This window comes from Momordica charantia (assembly GCF_013281855.1).
Source record: "Momordica charantia cultivar OHB3-1 chromosome 8 unlocalized genomic scaffold, Mcharantia_2.0 BLBB01000008.1, whole genome shotgun sequence".
NCBI lineage: Eukaryota > Viridiplantae > Streptophyta > Magnoliopsida > Cucurbitales > Cucurbitaceae > Momordica > Momordica charantia.
Window position 1 is genome coordinate 12,217,404 of NW_028275166.1, and position 20,660 is coordinate 12,238,063.

The following is a 20,660-nucleotide window of genomic DNA, read 5'->3' on the forward strand; positions in this document are numbered from 1 at the left end:
TTAAAACATATTCGATACAAAAAGTTGTCTTAAACTTTTAAACATATTACAAAACATAGATAATCATGTACCACATTGTCGTGGCCTTCTTACACGACGTCCACGACGAGGTTCTTGTTGAACAGGTGATGGGTCAGGTTGATGAGCTGAAGTAGATGCAGTGTCTAAATGAACTCCTGGCGTAGGAATCATTAGAAAATGTGATTGTATAGGAGCATTCATAATATGTTCATCTCCTATAGCATCTTCATTTTGTTCCCGAACTTGTTCAGCTTCTTGTGCTTCTTCTTGAACTTCTTCATTTGTCTGTGCTTGATTACGCCTATGACGAGGACGCCTCATTTCGAAGTTTGAAGCTACTCTTGGATAAACTGAATTTGATTCAGTTATGCTAATGCAAGTATCACACATTGATTTTAATACAGGTAGATTTTCTTGTATTGCAAAATCTTGTACGTTGCTAATAAAAGAATCCTGTAATTGATATAATAATTATTAATATTAAATTTGATTTAAATATTGTAATTAAAAAATATAAGAAATATAATACTAACCATGTAACCGTGATAAGCAGATTCACGTGTGATATAGTTTCTTGTAATAGAATCATACCACTGTTGATAATCATCTAACACGGCCGGCATATCTATCGCATCACTAAAGGCACACCGATCACGACGCTGACGCCATAGTGATATATATGCTGCATGTTGACGTTGCCAATTGTGATCATGTTTTCCTCGTAGGTCGATCTGATGTAGACTCGTGTCAGTATTACAATATGACGGTTTATTTTGTAAAAGCCCAAATTGTCGCAACACTCGATTCGGTAGATGTCACTCGATAATATGAAAACATATAAGAGGGCTTGAAGTCAACCAAATATCTTGCCTATTATGACAATATTCAGGTAATATAGTCATAATGTCGTGATTGTACGGTGTCCAGATAATCTGAAATCATTAATAAATAAGAAGTAATATTATTATTAAGTTAATTATAATTATTTATTTCTAAGTAATATACCTCGTTGGGCTTAAGTCGATGAAAACATGTTCGATATTGAACCAACATGTTCGTAGATTGTTCAGAAGCTATCAAAACTTCATTCCATCTGCATTATGTAAAACTTATTCAGTTACATATAATTTAAAAATCACATATAAATAAATGGAAATGAATGTACCGTCCACTGAGAGGACGTCCAGCATATTGTTCAGGAGTAAGTACATGGTGTTGTGGAGCAATTGTAGGAAACCTATCCCACGCCCACACTTGTAAAAGTATCAACGAACCTGCTATATCCAGGGCATCAGCTCGACTAGCCCGACAGAGTTCTCGATATAACCATGTTGGGTGTGTTGCCCTAAACTCATAGTTTGTATTTTGTAAAAAAAAATGTCTATTTAATAAAGTTTTATTCAATAAATTTGTTGTTGAATCATAGCTTTGCATTGTCCAAAATCCAATAAACTAAACATCCAAGGTTATTTGTGATGTAATCGGGACAGTATATATACTGGGTATATAGTTGACCTAAAGGGTCTATAGTATATGGGTAAGGCTGTGTACCTTATCCTGGCAATACTATGGATACGGCCCGCTCTATAAAGGTTACAGACGACTCGATCCAGGTCGTTCGTGTGGAGACATGCGAGTGGGGGTATCCTATACAATGAGTTTGTATAAGATCGGACCGCGAAATAGGCAATCTTTAGATGTAGCACCGTTAACTAATGGATTGTCATTTCTTAGGATGACCAGCAACTCATTCTCAATCCTGAGTGAGTTATGGACTCCTGCCCGTGAAGACTCGTTCTTTGATCTGTATAGGTGAGAGTGGCCCGAGTCGCCGACTCAACATTCCTACCATTTTGGGGACGAGACCGAGTGGGGAGTTGGGAACATAACTTCACAAGATGGAATTCACTCCTCCCCGACTTTAGGGAAGTAGGTGAGTGTTCCCTTAAATGCTGACTCCGGGACTTGAACAAGGGGCCCCACCCTTTCATTGGCCGAGAGGGACTTCCGGTTATTGGTTGGACCATAACCGGGTTGTTCATTAGAGGAGCAGTGGTGTTTAAGGAGTACGATATAACTCAGGGGTAAAACGGTAATTTGACCTTACTTGAGTTACGAACACTCGTGAAGGATTGACTCGTCATTAATAGTCGTATATCCATGGACACGAAAACATTCTGCAGTGAGAAGAGTGCAACTGCGGGTTTTTAGTGGAATGACCCGTAGTTAACGAATCTAGATTAACTCGGTCACTGAGTTTGACCGATTAATCTTGCATCGTTGGAGCTTCTGATCTGTACGTTCATTAGGTCCCCTTGCTAGCTCATAACGGGTAAAACGAGGATCAAATTTTTGGAAGAATTTGAATTGTTCAAATTACTTAAGGGATTATATGTATATTGATACATTATAATATATATAGTTAATTGTAAATTAAAACTATGTATTATGAGAGATATTATTTGAATGAGATTCAAATAAAATTAATATGAATGAGATTCATATTAAAACTATAGGTTTAAAATAATGTGCATAATAAATAATTAAGTGTTAATTATTTATGTATATATATATTTATTAATTATTTATGTATATATATATTTATTAATTATTAATTGGATTAATAATTAATTATATTAATTAATTTGATTAATTAATTTTATATATATATTAATTATTATATATATATTTTTAATTATTATTATTATATATATATATATATATATATATATTATTATTAACTCCCCTGCAAAATTGTAGGGGAGTGGGAGGTGTTGTGGCGTGGGGAGTTACCCCACGTCACCCTTCTTCTTCTCCAAGTGTTGGAGAAGGAGAAGAACATTTTTTTTTGTTACAGAAAAGAAGAAAAAAAACTCCGAGGATTTCTCTCAAATTCTCTCAATCTCTCCCTCTTTTCGATCAAGGTGCTACCACAAGAACGATCCCGAGACCCAAGAGGATAGGGAGGAAGATCCGGTGGTGGTGTTCGAGGGGAATTCACTGAAGAAACGTTCTTCAAAGGTTTGTTTTTCCCCTGTATTTTTCTTCTTTAAAATTCGATTTTGTATCCTGAAAATCAGCAACGAAAATTCGTTTCCGTTCCGGGAATCACATCCCTTCAATTGGTATCAGAGACAGGTTGCTGTTATGATTTTTTGGGATCAAAATCGTTAAGTTTAGTGGGTGATTTCATATTTCGAAATATGGGTTTGCGGATTGGAAAATTTCTGGATTTTTGGCACTTAGATAGCATTTTTCTTCGTGATTCGATCATGTAAGGGCCCGGTGTTTTGGGCATTATGTTTCTGCTTTGTTTCTATAAGTCCGTGTCTCTCGAAAGTCGTTCGTGGCGTCGGATTGGGCGAAAAGTTGCAGAAAACAGCGAAGAAGACGAAGCAGACTACACAGACAGCGCCATGACGCTATGCAGCAGCGCCGTGGCGTTGCCCTTTGGCGTCGAGGCGCTGTCCCGGGTGTCTTTCGACGCGGTTCCGAGGCTCTGGTTCGCGGTTCAGGGCGGATGCAGCTGGTTTTCTTATTTTGTATTATTTCGTTTTCTTAGGGTGCCAAAAACCGTTCCAGCTTTGCTATTTAATTATTTTATGCATTATGAATGTATATTTTAATTAAAATCATATAGCATATTGTATGCCATATAGTTTTAAAATCCCACCACAGGTTACATGCATAATATGTATGGTCATGCATCATATAGTTATAAATGTTATAATGTATGTATGCATGTTTTATTTTCATAATTAATATAAGTGTTGTATTAATTAGATGAAAATAAAGTTGCATTGAGCATGACAATATTTTGGATAATATAATTGTTATATTAATGTATGCTTTCAATGCATGTTTATAGTTTTAATTTCTTAAATTTTATAAGAGTTATAAAATGTGGTAGATAGAAATTAAAATCTATAATAAAGAGTTGCATGCAAACATAAGATCTAAGTTAATTATTTTGAAGGGGTTTAAAATTAATTAGACCTTAGGTTATATCTTTTAATGTGATTAGGGGGTAGTCTTTTATTTTGTTTTGACTAGGTTTAAAATGAAATAATAAAAGACTAAATATAAAATGTTATTTATAAGGGAACCCTGTCTAAGGAAGGTTTTGTCTAGGCTGAGGTATTTAAGCTGACCGTAAGGGAACACCTCTACCTGGGAACCGACCTGGGGGTTGAATTAGTCAATATTTTATATACAAGCAATAATGTCGTTGGTTTATTAAAGTGTTTAACGAACTAAAACATTATTGTACAACTTCTGATATAATAGTTATATTGGGCCGACTAAAAATTCACTTAGTTAATTTCACTTAGCCGGGATTTATCTAAGTAATATATCCTAGTCTTAGAATACTAAGTGGGAGCAAAAGAGAATATGTAATATACAGCGTATATATTTGATATACAAAGTATATATAACATACTTTACTCTCTCTCACGTTCTCCTTTAAATTCACGCTGTGAGTTCCATGCTCGGCCTCGTGTCGCCCTTGGCGCGGCCTCCCTACGGAAGGTGTTTGCATGGTTCAATATCGAGGTGAATGGAGATAGTGTTCATAGTAAGTGGGAGAAGGACGTGTGACAACACATCCAGCGGTCTCCGCCATTGGTTTGCACCGTGAGGTTTTATACATGACCTGCGTGTCGTCCTGGAGCGACCATCCCGACGGAGGGTTCATTGTATGGAAATCAAAACCAAGGCAAACTCCAGAAATGGATAGGAGTCTCTTAGGTTTTGCTCCAATATTTTCCTTCCCTACGGCAGGATTATTGGGGTGGACCTCTTAGATCCGAAAATGTTAGGTCACACTTACGAGGAGTTGTTAAGTTAGTTAGCAATTTCCTGACGAAATAAACGATGACTAAAATTTATAGGAATAAGAGTTATTCTGGTGTAAAATTTAGTTGAGAATGTCTCAATTCAGTGAAGGAGTACATGTCCGCCCTATGGTGGCTCCTGCTCTAAATCACTGAAGCGTCGTTGCAAAACAATTTTTTTAGGGTGCTTAATTACTTTTGCTAAATTTTGATTTGGTTTAAAAGGTTAATGCATGAAACTAATATAGATTTGTTTTTACTTTCAGCATGTCTACTTCTATTATTGCACTTTTAGCCGCGCAAAGACTTAATGGCGAAAATTACAAACAATGGAAGTCAAACCTAAACACTATTCTCGTGATAGATGATTTTAGGTTCGTCTTACAAGAGGATTGTCCTCAAGCTCCTGCGCCTAACGCCACTGTGGCGGTGCGCAACGCCTATGACATGTGGGTCAAGGCCAATGACAAGGCCAAGGTCTACATCTTGGCGAGCATATCTGATGTGCTTGCCAAGAAGTATGAGGACACGGTCACCGCTAAGGAGATCATGGACTCGCTGCAGAGCATGTTTGGACAACCGTCCTCACAGGCTCGACATGAAGCCCTTAAGTTCGTTTACAACTCCCGCATGAAGGAGGGCTCCTCAGTGCGAGAACACGTTCTCAACTTGATAGTCCACTTCAACGTGGCTGAGTCGAACGGGGCCGTCATAGACGAGCAGAGTCAGGTCAGCTTCATTCTGGAATCTCTTCCGAAGAGTTTCCTACCATTTCGCAGCAATGCGGTTATGAATAAGCTGGAGTACACTCTTACCACGCTCCTAAACGAGCTGTAGACTTACCAGTCTCTTATGAAATGTAAGGGACAAGAAGGGGAGGCAAATGTTGCCACCTCAAAGAGGTTCAACAGAGGATCGTCCTCTGGAACCAGGATTGCGCCCTCTTCTTCTGGAAGTAAGACTTTTAAGAAGAAGAAGGCTGCTGGTAAAGGGTCTAAACCTGACTCAACTGCTGTTGCCCAGAAAGGCAAGGTCAAGGTTGCAGAGAAAGGAAAGTGTTTCCACTGCAATATGGACGGGCATTGGAAGCGCAACTGCCCAAAGTACTTGGCCGAAAAGAAGAAAGCCAACGAAGGTAAATATGATTTACTTGTATTGGAAACATGTTTAGTGGAGAATGATGACTCCGCCTGGATATTGGATTCAGGAGCCACTAATCACGTTTGTTCTTCATTTCAGGGAATTAGTTTCTGGAGGCAACTTGACGCCGGAGAGATGACTTTCAAGGTCGGAACAGGAGAGGTCGTCTCAGCTGTGGCGGTAGGGGAGCTCAAGTTGTTTACAAACAAGAATATGTATATATTATTAGATAATGTGTACGTTGTTCCTAAAATTAAAAGGAACTTAATTTCAATTTCTTGTTTGTTAAAACATATGTATTCAATTTCTTTTCATATGAATGAAGCGTTCATTTCGAGAAAAGGTGTTAATATTTGTTCTGCTTTGCTTGAAAACAACTTGTATGTGCTAAGACCAACCATAACTAAAGCAGTTTTAAATACCGAGTTGTTTAAAAATGCTAGAACTCAAAATAAAAGGCAAAAAGTTTCTCAAAATGAAGATACCAATCTTTGGCACTTAAGATTAGGTTATATTAATCTCAATAGGATTGGGAGGTTGGTTAAGAATGGCATTCTAAGTGAGTTAGAAGACGATTCTTTACCACCATGTGAGTCTTGTCTTGAAGACAAGATGACTAAAAGACCTTTTACTGGAAAAGGTTATAGAGCCAAAGAGCCCTTAGAACTTATACATTCAGACCTTTGTGGTCCGATCAATGTTAGAGCTCGAGGAGGGTATGAATACTTCATGTCTTTTATCGATGATTATTCAAGGTATGGTTATTTATACCTAATGCAACATAAGTCTGAAGCCCTTGAAAAGTTCAAGGAGTACAAGACTGAAGTTGAAAATCAATTAGGTAAAACCATTAAAACACTTCGATCAGATCGGAGTGGAGAGTATATGGACTTGAGATTCCAGTACTATATGATATAACATGGAATCACGTCCTAACTCTCAGCCCCTGGTACACCTCAACAAAATGGTGTATTAGAAAGGAGAAACAGAACCCTGTTGGACATGGTTCGATCAATGATGAGCTATGCTCAGTTGCCTAACTCGTTTTGGGGTTACGCAGTGGAGACTGCAGTTTATATTTTGAATGTAGTTCCATCAAAGAGTGTTTCTGAAACACCCTTTGAGCTATGGAAGGGTCGTAAACCTAGTTTACGTCACTTTCGCATTTGGGGATGCCCGGCACACGTGCTCATGACGAACCCGAAGAAACTGGAACCTCGTTCAAAAGTATGCCTATTCGTAGGTTACCCTAAAGAGACGAGAGGTGGTCTCTTCTTCGATCATAAAGAAAACAGAGTGTTTGTATTGACAAATGCTACTTTCTTAGAAGAAGGCCATGTTCGAGATCATAAACCACGGAGTAAGGTAGTAATTAACGAGATTTCCGAAGAGGCTACAAACACGTCAACAAGAGTTGTTGATCAAACTGGCACTACAACAAGAGTTGTTGATGAAGCCAGCACATCGCATCAGTCACATCCACCTCAAGTGTTGAGGGTGCCTCGACGTAGTGAGAGGATTGTGTCACAACCTAACCACTATGTGGGTTTAACTGAAACTCAAGTTGTCATACCTGATGACGGCGTCGAGGATCCATTGACCTATAAGAAGGCAATGGAAGATACTGACAAAGACAAATGGGTCAAAGCAATGGACCTGGAAATGGAGTCGATGTAGTTCAATTCCGTTTAGGAACTTGTGTATCAACGTGACGGGGTAAAACCCATAGGGTGCAAATGGATCTACAAGCGAAAATGAGATGCCGAAGGAAAGGTACAGACCTATAAGGCGAGAATTGTGGCAAAAGGCTACACACAAAGGGAAGGGGTGGACTATGAAGAAACCTTCTCCCCTGTAGCTATGCTTAAGTCTATTAGAATACTTTTGTCCATTGCCACATATTATGACTATGAGATATGGCAAATGGACGTCAAGACTGCTTTTCTGAATGGCAATCTTGAAGAAAGTATTTATATGTCTCAACCCGAAGGGTTCATAGAACAAGCTCAAGAGCAAAAAGTTTGCAAGCTTAAACGGTCCATATATGAACTCAAACAAGCATCTCGATCTTGGAACATAAGGTTCGATACTGCGATCAAATCTTATAGTTTTGACCAAAACGTTGATGAGCCTTGTGTATACAAAAAGGTCGTCAACAACACTGTCGCCTTCTTAGTGTTGTACGTGGATGATATCCTACTCATTGGGAATGATGTAGGATACCTCACTGACATAAAGAAGTGGCTAGCGACTGAGTTCCAAATGAAAGATTTGGGAGAAGCTCAGTATGTTCTTGTCATCCAAATTCTAAGGGATCGCAAGAACAAAACGTTAGCTCTGTCTCAAGCAACTTATATCGACAAGATGCTTGTTCGATATTCGATGCAGAATTCCAAGAAAGGTTTGTTACCCTTCAGGCATGGAATTCATCTGTCTAAGGAACAATGTCCTAAGACACCTCAAGAAGTTGAGGATATGAGACGTATACCCTATGCTTCAATAGTGGGTAGCCTGATGTCCTCTATACTGTGCACGAGGCCTGACATTTGCTTTGCGGTAGGGATGGTCAGTAGGTACCAATCCAACCTAGGATATGATCATTGGACTGCTGTTAAGGGAATCCTCAAGTATCTTAGGAAAACGAGGGACTACAAGCTCGTGTATGGCGCTAAGGATTTGATCCTTACAGGATACACTGACTCTGTCTTCCAAACAGACAAGAATTCAAGAAAATCCACGTAGGGGTCAGTATTCACTCTTAACGGAGGAGCGGTAGTTTGGCGAAGCATCAAACAAGGATGCATCGCAGACTCCACGATGGAGGCTGAGTATGTTGCAGCTTGTGAAGCAGCCAAAGAGGCGGTTTGGCTTAGAAAGTTCTTGACAGATTTGGACGTCGTTCCAAACATGAACTTGTCCATCACACTTTATTGTGATAACAGTGGTGCTGTGGCAAATTCTAAGAACCTCGAAGCCATAAGAGAGGCAAACACATCGAAAGGAAGTACCACCTTATACGGGAGATAGTGCAGCGAGGAGATGTGATTGTCACGAAGATCGCTACAGAGCACAATATTGTTGATCCTTTTACAAAGGCACTCACGGCTAAAGTGTTTGAGGGCCATCAAGAAAGTCTAGGTTTACGAGCTTTGTACAGTTAGTCTAGGGCAAGTGGGAGAAATGTAATTGGGTATAGTGTATGCCCTAGTTTATTGTATTTTCCATTTGCTTTATAATAATGTACACCCCACTCGAGTTTAGTTCAAGTGGGAGTTTGTTGGGTGTGTTGCCCTAAACTCATAGTTTGTATTTTGTAAAAACAAATGTCTATTTAATAAAGTTTTATTCAATAAATTTGTTGTTGAATCATAGCTTTGCATTGTCCAAAATCCAATAAACTAAACATCCAAGGTTATTTATGATGTAATCGGGACAGTATATATACTGGGTATACAGTTGCTATACGAGGTATATATTTGATATACCCCTGATATATGAATGGATAATGTCCCGTGAATAACCGAAAGGGTCTATACTATATGGATAAGGCTGGGTACCTTATCCTGGCAACACTATGGATACGGCCCGCTCTGTAAAGGTTACAGACGACTCGATCCAGGTCGTTCGTGTGGAGACATGCGAGTGGGGGTATCCTATATAATGAGTTTGTATAAGACCGGACCGCGAAATAGGCAATCTTTAGATGTAACACCGTTAACTAATAGATTGTCATTTCTTAGGATGTCCAGGCAACTCATTCTCAATCCTGAGTGAGTTATGGGCTCCTGCCCGTGAAGACTCGTTCTTTGATCTGTATGGGTGAAAGTGGCCCGAGTCGCCGACTCAACATTGCTACCATTTTGGGGACAAGACCGAATGGGGAGCTGGGAACATAACTTCACAAGATGGAATTCACTCCTCCCCGACTTTAGGGAAATAGGTGAGTGTTCCCTTAAATGCTGACTCCGGGACTTGAACAAGGGGCCCCACCCTCTCATTGGCCGAGAGGGACTTCCGGTTATTGGTTGTACCATAACCGGATTGTTCATTAGAGGAGCAGTGGTGTTTAAGGAGTAAGATGTAACTCAGGGGTAAAACGGTAATTTGATCCAACTTGAGTTACGAACACTCGTGAAGGATTGACTCGTCATTAATGGTCGTATATCTATGGACACGAAAACATTCTGCAGTGAGAAGAGTGCAACTGCGGGTCTTTAGTGGAATGACCCGTAGTTAACGAATCTAGATTAACTCGATCAATGAGTTTGACCGATTAATCTTGCATCATTGGAGCTTCTGATCTGTAGGTCCATTAGGTCCCCTTGCTAGCTCATAACGGGTAAAACGAGGATCAAATTTTTGGAAGAATTTGAATTGTTCAAATTACTTAAGGGATTACATGTATATTGATACATTATAATATATATAGTTAATTGTAAATTAAAACTGGAGAGATATTATTTGAGTGAGATTCAAATAAAATTAATATGAATCAGATTCATATTAAAACTATAGGTTAAAAATAATATGCATAAGAGGTACATTAAAACTATAGGTTATACGAAAGAAATGTTTTAGAATATGATTCCAATTTTATAATAAAAAATTAAATGTTAATTATTTATGTATATATATATTTATTAATTATTAATTGGATTAATAATTAATTTGATTAATTAATTTTATATATATATTAATTATTATATATATATTTTTAATTATTATTATATTATATATATATTAATATTATTATTATTATTATTATTAACTCCCCTCCAAAATTGCAGGGGAGTGGGAGGTGTTGTGGCGTGGGGAGTTACCCCACGTCACCCTTCTTCTGTTTCTCCAAGTGTTGGAGAAGGAGAAGAACATTTTTTTTTTGTTACAGAAAAGAAGAAAAAAAACTCCGAGGATTTCTCTCAAATTATCTCAATCTCTCCCTCTTTTCGATCAAGGTGCTACCACAAGTACGATCCCGAGACCCAAGAGGATAGCGAGGAAGATCCGGTGGTGGTGTTCGAGGGGAATTTACTTAAGAAACGTTCTTCAAATGTTTGTTTTTCCCCTGTATTTTTCTTCTTTAAAATTCGATTTTGTATCCTGAAAATCAGTAACGAAAATCTGTTTTCGCTCCGGGAATGACATCCCTTCAAACCATGCGAGGCATGCACTACCCCATGAATCGTCCTGCTTCCTCGAAATCAGTCAGTAGCGGAAAGAACATGAGATGAACTAAAGTGTTAGATTTATCGTGAAATAAAAATCCACCGATGAGCTGCATAATATATGCTCGTCTGTACCGTAACCTGATCAGCATCTTGTGGTAATTCAATAAATTGTGCCGCTAGTCAAGGAATACTCAACCTAGATCCCTTAAGTTGAGGAGGTCGTACTCCCAGTAGGTTCTCACATAACTGAGCCCAATCGTATTGCAAGGATCCTGTAATGGGTTCTCCATCAAAAGGTAGCCCTAACTGCACAGCAGCATCTTGTAGTGTAATAGTACACTCTCCACCAGGCATGTGAAACGAGTGAGTTTCCAGCCTCCATCGCTCCACCAGTGCAGTAATAAGATGCCAATCTAACTGAGTAAAGCCTATTTGTGAAACCCCCCAAAGTCCAGACTGTTGTAGATATGGTACTATACGATTATCTAGCCTAATATTATGAGATACTACGACCTCTCTTCTTCGACATTGTAAAACTATGGTAGATCCATCATCCCACACTAATTGTGAACGATGTGATCATTGTAAGTATAGCTGATGCGAATCCAAAGGTCCTGGATCCATAATTAATGCTGAAATATAATAAGATAAATAACACAATTATAGTCAAAGTTCATTTCAAATAACATGACATAAAGTATAGTACATTACAATTCCAAATATCTAACTATTACAAATCAACAAATGATTCAATAAAGCATAGTCTATTACAAAGCACGAATCCGGGTAAGTGATAAAATATAAGGTATTACAAAGCAACAATCCCACACTAATTGAGAACGATATCACCGCATATGCTTCAACCTGTACATAGAAAATATAAAATTGATTTCAATATTAATAGATTTGTAATAGTATGTTAAAAAATAATTAAAAAAATCCACCTTAATCACCCATTTGTCTCGAAGATGAAGCGCTAGAGTTGCGAGTTGGACATGTACGTTTGTTTTGTCCTTTTTTGCATATTCCACAATGAACTTTCGTACCCGTCTCCCGCCAATCCATCTCATTGTGAATGCGAGAAGTTTTTGGGCGTCCATGTTCCCTCAACAAATTTGAGTTCGAATAAATAACATCAAACTTCACTTCCGGCCAATAATCCCTATGTTGTATAGGGTAGAATCGAGATGCATAACAAAGTTGGTACCGTGACAATTCGTAATACTTCTCGACATAAGGCAAATATGGCAAGTGAACATGATTGCAGACTGCAATTACATGAGAACACGGTATCTTGAAAGATTGCCACTTGTTACAAGTACATGTATTGTCCTTCAAGCAAACTACTTGAGTATGTTGGCCTTTGTAAAGAGAGAACATATCTATTCCTGTTTCGATTTGAAAAGTTTGTGTCTCTCGATCAATAGAAGTCACTGAATGTGCTGTCGCTCTTTTCCCCCACCTCCTCAATTTATTTAAAGCATATTTTGTATACTTTTCACCCCGATCCACTGCCTCACTGATATCATCTTTACGTTTCTGGAAATAAGTAATAGTCTTAAAAAACGTAGACTTCACCAATGCAGTAATTGGCAACATTCTAGCTCCCTTAAAAACACCATTAATACACCCTGCTAGATTTGTTGTCATCCATCCATATCGAAACCCTTGATCATGTGCTTGTGTCCATTTTTTAATGTTTATATGAGTGAAAAAATCAATACAATCTGGATTCAATTGTTGTAACTCTCTCATATATCTTTCAAATTTACGCTTTTGGTGTTGACACCCAGCACAATACACCAACTCTTTTAAGGGCTTCGAATTATATTTTTTGTTGAAATTGCTAGCCACATGACGGAGACAAAATCGATGATGTGCTCTTGATTCACTCCAGCCATTTTCCTTATTTTTCACAGCCACCAAAATACCTCCATGACGATCAGAAATTAGACAAATTCCATCTCGTTCGGTTACCAAATTTCGCAAGGCACACAAAAATCACGACCAACTAGAAGTATTTTCCTCTTCCACAATAGCAAAAGCAATAGGGAATATATGTTCATTTGCATCACCATCAATCTGGATTAATGGTCTACAATGTTTAAATCCTTCAATTGCAGGACCAAATGACCAAAACACTCGCCCAAAAATAAGATGTCCAGGTTTATTCGAAGGTATCAAGTCCCAGAGTACTCGAGTGTCAGCATTGTAATGCACTAAAGCATTCAACCAGTATAGGAGCTCTTCATATGATTTTTCCCAATCTCCAAAAACTTTAATTAGTGCTTTTCGTTTAGCTTGCCACATACATCTGTAGTTCACACAATATCCAAAATCTTTTTTTATGACTTCTTGTAATGAAGCTACAGATGTACTAGGATCACGTCGTACAATATTCTGAATTTCATTGCACATAAAATTTGAGTCAAATTGTGAATGATCCTGTGTAAGCTCGGCATATAAACACGAATGAACCTCCTCAAGTACACTGATTTCATACATCCCATGAGATTTACGTCGACGAGCACGACGTCTCCACTGTTTGCATTTTACATACCACATATCTTGATTCGATTCAATTACAACAAATTGATAATGTTGTGCAATACAATATTTCTTGACAGCAAGTTGTAGTTCTTCTTTGGTCCTAAATTTTGACCCTATACGTATGTTATCCACATTCATTTCTAGAGACATCGACCCTTCTTCCAACTTTGAACCTTCTTCACATATAGAGTCTACAATCTCAAAATCTATTCAGTAAACATCGGTGAAGGTGCTTCCTCATTTGGGAGTGGAGGATTCAAATTTACTGGAATGTTCAAACACAATCCAGTTCCAAACAATTCGTCCACTTCCACCTCAATATCAGAAGCGGATCCATTTCTAGGTTCAAGTATCACAATTTTATCACAATGTAATGACATAACTGTAAAATATTTGTAACTATGTTAACGAACTATTTAAAAAGGAAGCTCGGCCATAGGCTGCGATTTCTTGCTAAATCGCACCTAACGGCGGCGATTTCTTGAAATCGCGGCTGTTGGCTGCGATTTACCTACCGTATTTTTGGAATATTTTTTATCCTACCCTACTTTTGTCATTTGTTTTTAAAAAGTAATTATTTTAAAAAAAAATCCAAAAGAAACCTCTCAATTTTAATTATCACAAAATAATCTTAGTCTCAAAAGAGGCCTAATGCCTTCTACAATAATTTACAAAATAAAATAAATTCTAAAATCTAAGATAAATAAAATAAATGTAAAAAATATTCCCCAAAATCCTCAACTTTCTAATCTAGCAATGTCAATATTTCTTAATTCTACTCTGATAAAAACAAAATAAAATCTAAGGAAAATAAAAAGGAACTCTATTCCTTAAAAGAGATGTAGTGGCCAGTAAGGAAAATTGACGCCAAGGGATGGGTGCATGTGAGGGCATGAGCACATGGGCGTAGGCACATGCGGGCGGCATGGACGTGGGGCGGGCGTAGGCGACGTAGGCAGCATGGGCTGGGGCATAAGCAAGGCGAGACTGCTGGCGAGGCATGCAGTCGTAAGGTGCACGTGCGGCATGGATGGGCTCGTGCATGGATGCAAGTAGCACAATAGGGACGTGCACATGGGGCGAGTGGCAAGCGTGCGCGGTGGGGGCTTGTGTGGTAGGGGGTGCATGCGGTAGTGTGGCGTGTGTGATAGGAGCGAGGGCATGCGAGCATTGGCTTGTGAGGTTAGCGGCAGGCGTCTGGCATCATGGGGTGCTTGTGGGGCTATGCAATAGCGCTGGTGTGCGCATGGGCATTGGCGCGTGTGCTAGGCATGTCCTTGCTTGGTTGACGCCTAACTTTGGTTTTTCCTCAATCTTCCTCTTCTTCTTGACCCTTGATGGTTGCTCTTTGTCGTTCAAGATTGTCAAAATTTGATGATGCAATGTAACTTTCTCTTTTTAGGTATTGTTGGGAAATTAACGGTTTTGTATAATTTCCCTTCCACAGAAAATATCCAACACAACTAAGAATATGCAAATAAGAAGAAAAGCAGTAAAGCACAAGTAAATGACACAGCAATTTATACTGCACCACTAAGGGCTACGTCCAGTCTTCCACTCAGATGTGAGTAATTCACTAATAATTGTTTAAGGATTGGATACAATAACTCTCTCAAAAAAATATCCCCTAAAGGTGCCAACAAAAGCCTCATAACTTCTAAGTATTATAACACACTATACTCAGGAACAAGAATGAAAAACACACAATAATCAAGATACAATTTACCCTGAATAATATGATCTTGATCTCCCAATGTGCTGTCAACACTCTCGAGTTGCTGCCAAAAAAACCCCAATTCGGCTGCCCCTAAAATTCTAACGACTACTCCCAACAAAACTTAAAACTCATATATATGAGTATGTGAAACCTAAAAATAAAAGGTTTGAACTTTTTGGCCCTAAAAATAAAAAATAAAGGAAGAAAGATAAAAAGGGAATGAGTAAAAAAGTAATTTCAAATTGTACTTTATGTCAAAAAAATGTCAGAATAACTATTTTTAAAGAAATGATCCAAGCTTCTAAAACCAAAAACTTGGGGGTACATAAATGAAAATTTCTCCCAATTATTGGTTTTCATCTATATATCCTATTAATTATCCCTTATTATAAACATTATTAAAAATAGATGTCCAATCTTAAAATAAAGATACCTTAATAAACCCTAACTCATGTGTCAAAATTTGCATTTGCTTACTGTCTCCCAGTGTCAAATTGATTCATGTTCAAGTGCTTGATTCTCATTGTCTCATCTATCTATTTATATACATATATTTGTTATATGTATATAAATATATTTCATAATGTATGATAGAAGTGGTATATTGTATACCTTTTGAGATCATCAGCTGTCACGAGTGTCTCTGATAGCAAAATAAAATGGCAAGGAAATAGAATGTAAAACAAACAAAATGGAAGAAACTCTATTTAATTACTAATTCCGAAGCAGAATTATATTAAGCGCAGAAGTTACATTCAGATACAAAATATATGAAACTTCATGAACTTATTTCCCCAGGAAAGTAATGTGTAGAAACTGTGTACATTTATTATTAAAATTACGTAAACTGGTCTCCGTTTCCTTGCCATGAAAATCTTCATCTAGCTCCCTAATCACGAAAGAATATTTGCCGAAGAATATAATCCATCGATTGCATTTGCAAACTTCATGAGATCTACATGTTTTCCCAATCTCTTCAGCCACTTCTCATACATTCTCTGTCAATTTTGGAGAGAAAAGTGGCTGTTGGCGATTTGCAGAAAAAATTTTGAAATATTTGCAGAAGATAAAGAAATTAAGGGATTTCATCCAGCGCCGAAATTAAATTTCTTTTTCTTGTGTATATTCTTTGTTTTGTTTATTAAAACTGTCTCACATGGGCATTCATGTAATCTTCCGTTGGCTTAAGCTGTTGATAAAAATGAAATATTTGTAAAATATGGACAATTTTGAAATTAGAATCTCAAAATGGACGACTCATTTACTTCTCCTTAGTTTTTTTTAGGGGTGTTCGGGCAAGGAGTAGAATGGGGGTGGGGTGGAGAGGCGTTGGAAAGTCTACTCCATATTTGGGAGAAAATTTTCAAATCAACTCTACGGATCGCTATTTAATTAATCATCTTGTACTTTATCTCTCCTCCCTTTCTTCAAGTTAACTTGAGGTTGTATTAAAAAAATATATATATCAACTTGAGTATAATTCAACTAGTTAAATATATCTCTCACCAATCCAATAGTAGTAAATTGAAATCCTATTAAAAAAACATGTGACCCACCCGTACCCTCTCTTTACCTAATTTTGGTGGATCTCACCATTTTACTCTTTATCTTCCGGCCATTTCTTTCTTTCTTTCTTTTTCTTAACTTAGCAACAAGTCCTTTGGGCCATGTCAGGCCAAGTCACAAGCGTGCTAACCGTGCAAGGGCTCGCACCCAGCGCCTTTAGCAGCCTCTGCCATGCGCACATTTGCGCTCTTCATGTGCACTATATCTCCTACCGCACGCCAACCAGCACACCTCCTATACCACGCTCCTTCCTACGTGCATGCACCCACCAGTACCTACTCGTTGTTTGGATTGGTGGAGTCAAAACGATATCGGAACGCACTAGAGATGAGTCGGGATCGAGCCAGGATGCGTCGTGATCGAAGCGGGATGAAAACAGGGGAAAGCGCGATGCTGCAGGCCATAGTGGCCGAGAAGACAGCACCGCGGCGTTGTCTTGGTAGGTGCATTTTTGCGTCCATTGCGCCATGGCGTTGTTTCGAGTCTATAAATATTGTAGTTCGGGTTTTAGAATTTTTCAGCCGAAAGCGAAGGTTATTTGCAGCCGATTTTGAGCAGGTTTTGGCAGCAAATCAGTGGCAGCGGTGCAAGTATTGCCAGAGGCATTGGGACTAATCAAGATCAACATATTCGAGGTGATTAGATCTTGATTCCATTGAGTTTTTCATTACTGTACCTAAGTATTAATTATCTAAAATACTTTGAAGCTAGAGGGCTTTTGTCAGGACCTTTAGGGATATTTTTGGGGAGAGTTTTGTATCTAATTCTTAACAATTATTAGTAAATTACCCACATCTGAGTATTTAGACGTAGCCGTTAGTGGTAAACTAGGATAAAGACCGTTAATTTCCCGCGTACACACTCACGCCCCCGACCTTCCTTGCCACATGCAAACCCACGCCTCCAATCCCTTGCATGCTTGCTTCCTCCCCTTGCACGCCCACCAACACCTACACGCACCAATGCCTGCCCACATCACACGGCTCTGCGCCTGCCAGTGCCCATGTCCACCTGCCCCTACCACCCAGCTGCCTGCGCGCCAGTGTTTGCGATACAAGTTACCTTGCCACTTTTCATTTTTGGAAAGCCCTATTCTTATTTGTTTATTTTGTCTTAGACTTTTACTTAAGTTTTATTTTAAAGAATTATACTCTTTATTTAGTTTCAGGCAAGTATTTTCAAGATGATTGGGAAGAATTTTTAGTATTTATGTTATTTTTATTTTCTTTGAGATTTTTGGGGTTTGTTTTTATTTTAACAATTTCCTTGTAAAAGTTGATGACCTAAATTTAGGCTCCCTTGTAGTCTTTTGAAAATAAATTTGAATTGACGTTGAAATATAATTGAGAGAGTTTTTCCTCACTCTTTTGCATTTGTGCAACTCTAGTATTATTCCTTTGTGTGGTATACTAATTAAGATGCATTGTTGAGAAGTATTCGAGCTATTTTGGTCTCCAAACTTGTGGGAGTGTTTTCACGGTGAGTATATTGAGTAATCTATCCTACTCCGATATTTGACTCTAAAGGTAATCCATCTATCTAACTTTTTTATTTTTTGTTGAACCATTTATACATTTTGATTCAAGTCGCTTGAGACATGTTTTTCCATATGCTTGAGTTGCCGTGTATCAATGGATTTCATCATTTTCGTCTCTTACACTATCTTTTTTTTCCTATCCATTCACTACTCTCCTATCACTTCTTCTTATTTTCAATTATTTAATTTTTTTATTTACTTGCTTCAATATTTCTTGACACGTTAATTTTTCTTCAATCCCACCACATCATTTATGTTGACCCCTAAATTTATCGATATTAATTTTTTTATTAAAATTTTTCATTGATTTTTCCCAAGTCGATACAAATTAATTAATATTTTGAAATGATATATTCTGTTCTTTTTTTAGATTTGATTAATTAATAAAATAATTTTATTTGAATTTGAATTTGAATTTAATTATTTGATTTTTTATTTGGATTTGGAATTTTGCTATAAATAATGACAAGTTGGCTAGGTTTTTGAGGACACCCACGAAAAGAAAAGAAAAAACCTACGGTAGCATTATATCTATGTTTTCCTCTCATTTTTTATAGTTCAACTAGTAGAGATATATTTCTCCCATCACAACATCGTGGGTTTAAATTCCCAAATCTCACCCCAACATGTTAGTTGCACTGCACAAAATAATAAAAGTTCTTGTCTTTGCCGTAATCACCCACCTTTTATTTTCTTTATTTTATTTTTCTCTCTTTGCCACAGTCTCCTTATTTCTCTCAATCTCTCCAATTCTGTCGGCACTCTCAAATTTTGACTCTGCCACTATTTTCATCCGAATCTTTTCCTTTAATGTTTGACTCACAACGCACATGAATAAAGATGTAAATACAGTTTGATGTTCTCACCAAGTAGGTTGATTTACTTTTATTCATACGTTTTTCAGTACAACATGTTGGGGAGGGGATTCAAACTCACAACTTCAATCAATATGTCAATTACCGCTGAGTTATGCTCGCTTTGACTACTTTTATCGTATTTATTATTTTGTTTAGCCATGTTTCAAGTACGACCTTAGTTATTGGTGTTGTTTTATGCTTTATATGATAAGTTTTTCTTGTTTTTATTCTTTTTTATTCATATATCATCAATCCCCATTGATAATTCTATACTATGGTGGCATGATTTATTTGTAAAATGAGATTTGATTGAATAATTTCATGATATTCGATAAATGTGTGTATATTTATGCCATAATTATTGTGAACTTATTTGATAAAGTTTTATTATTATTTTTTTAAATCTTTAATTCAAAATTCTCGAGAGAAAATTTTCTACCAACAGAACCTCGAAATATTCTGGATGCCGATATTCATGAATTATTGAATTGAAGAATCAATATCTTGGGATAATGTCAGCATTTGATTTTTATATGCTTTCATCTTTTAAATAAAAAACGTTTTAAAGAGAATGTTGTTGTAGTGGGAGGCAAGATCGATGTTTTGTCTCCAAGTGGGAGATAGTTAAAAAATGAAGCCAAAACGTTAATATAATGTTCTCACACTGAAAAGGTAAGGGAGACCTAATAAGAATTTATAATATAGTTGGATTACTCCTTTCATTATCAATTCGTTTTGAGATGGAACCTCATGAAAATTGAAATGATATCATAACCCAAAAACTCAAATGAGCATCAGGTCCAAAAAATGGCATCCAGCCAAGATACGTGAACTCAAAAGAGGCACCATATTGAGGAGGCACCATATTGAGGAGGCATGTTAAGGATATCCCACATTGAAAAAATAAGGGATGACCTAGCAAGGTTCTATAGTATAAGTGAGCTCTTCCTCTCATTGCTAGTTGATTTTGAGTGGCTTGGGGCCTCAAGGAATATCCTTGAGGTCTTTAGTTCAAGTTACATGGAACTCAACTCCACCAAGCAATGACCTCTTGCGTACGTACGAGTATGGAGATAGTGTGCATACCCCCAAGGTTTAGGAGCATAAAGGCCAAAGGGCCGCCGAATCCTGGGTAACAAAAAAAAAAGGGCCCTAAGGAAATAGCACCTATCCGCCAGCCCTAGAGTCGCGCTAGTCACGGCGCTACGATTTCTCAAATGGCACTGTAGATAAAAGATTATATAGAGTAATTTAGATGGCAGCACTGCA

At 37.7% G+C, this 20,660-nt stretch overlaps 1 protein-coding gene and 1 pseudogene across 1 annotated transcript; both read right to left on the minus strand.

Moving 5' to 3' along the window:
• Positions 1-63: 63 nt before the first annotated feature.
• LOC148209529 (serine/threonine-protein phosphatase 7 long form homolog) lies at positions 64-11,788 on the minus strand (annotated as a pseudogene).
• Positions 11,789-13,165: 1,377 nt separating this feature from the next.
• On the minus strand, positions 13,166-14,094 carry LOC148209530 (uncharacterized). Its single transcript, XM_088126902.1, has 2 exons — positions 13,995-14,094; positions 13,166-13,905 (listed from the first exon to the last, which is right to left on the minus strand). Exons 1-2 carry the CDS (start codon positions 14,092-14,094, stop codon positions 13,166-13,168), a joined length of 840 nt encoding a protein of 279 aa, XP_087983028.1.
• Positions 14,095-20,660: the final 6,566 nt, after the last annotated feature.

Excerpts from the sequence above, each read along its gene's own strand:
- LOC148209530 (XM_088126902.1), bottom strand. The coding sequence starts at position 14,094 with ATGTCATTACATTGTGATAAAATTGTGATACTTGAACCTAGAAATGGA. Across the intron at positions 13,906-13,994 it reads ATTGTTTGGAACTGGATTGT|ACTCTATATGTGAAGAAGGT; the intron begins GTTTGAACATTC and ends TTGAGATTGTAG.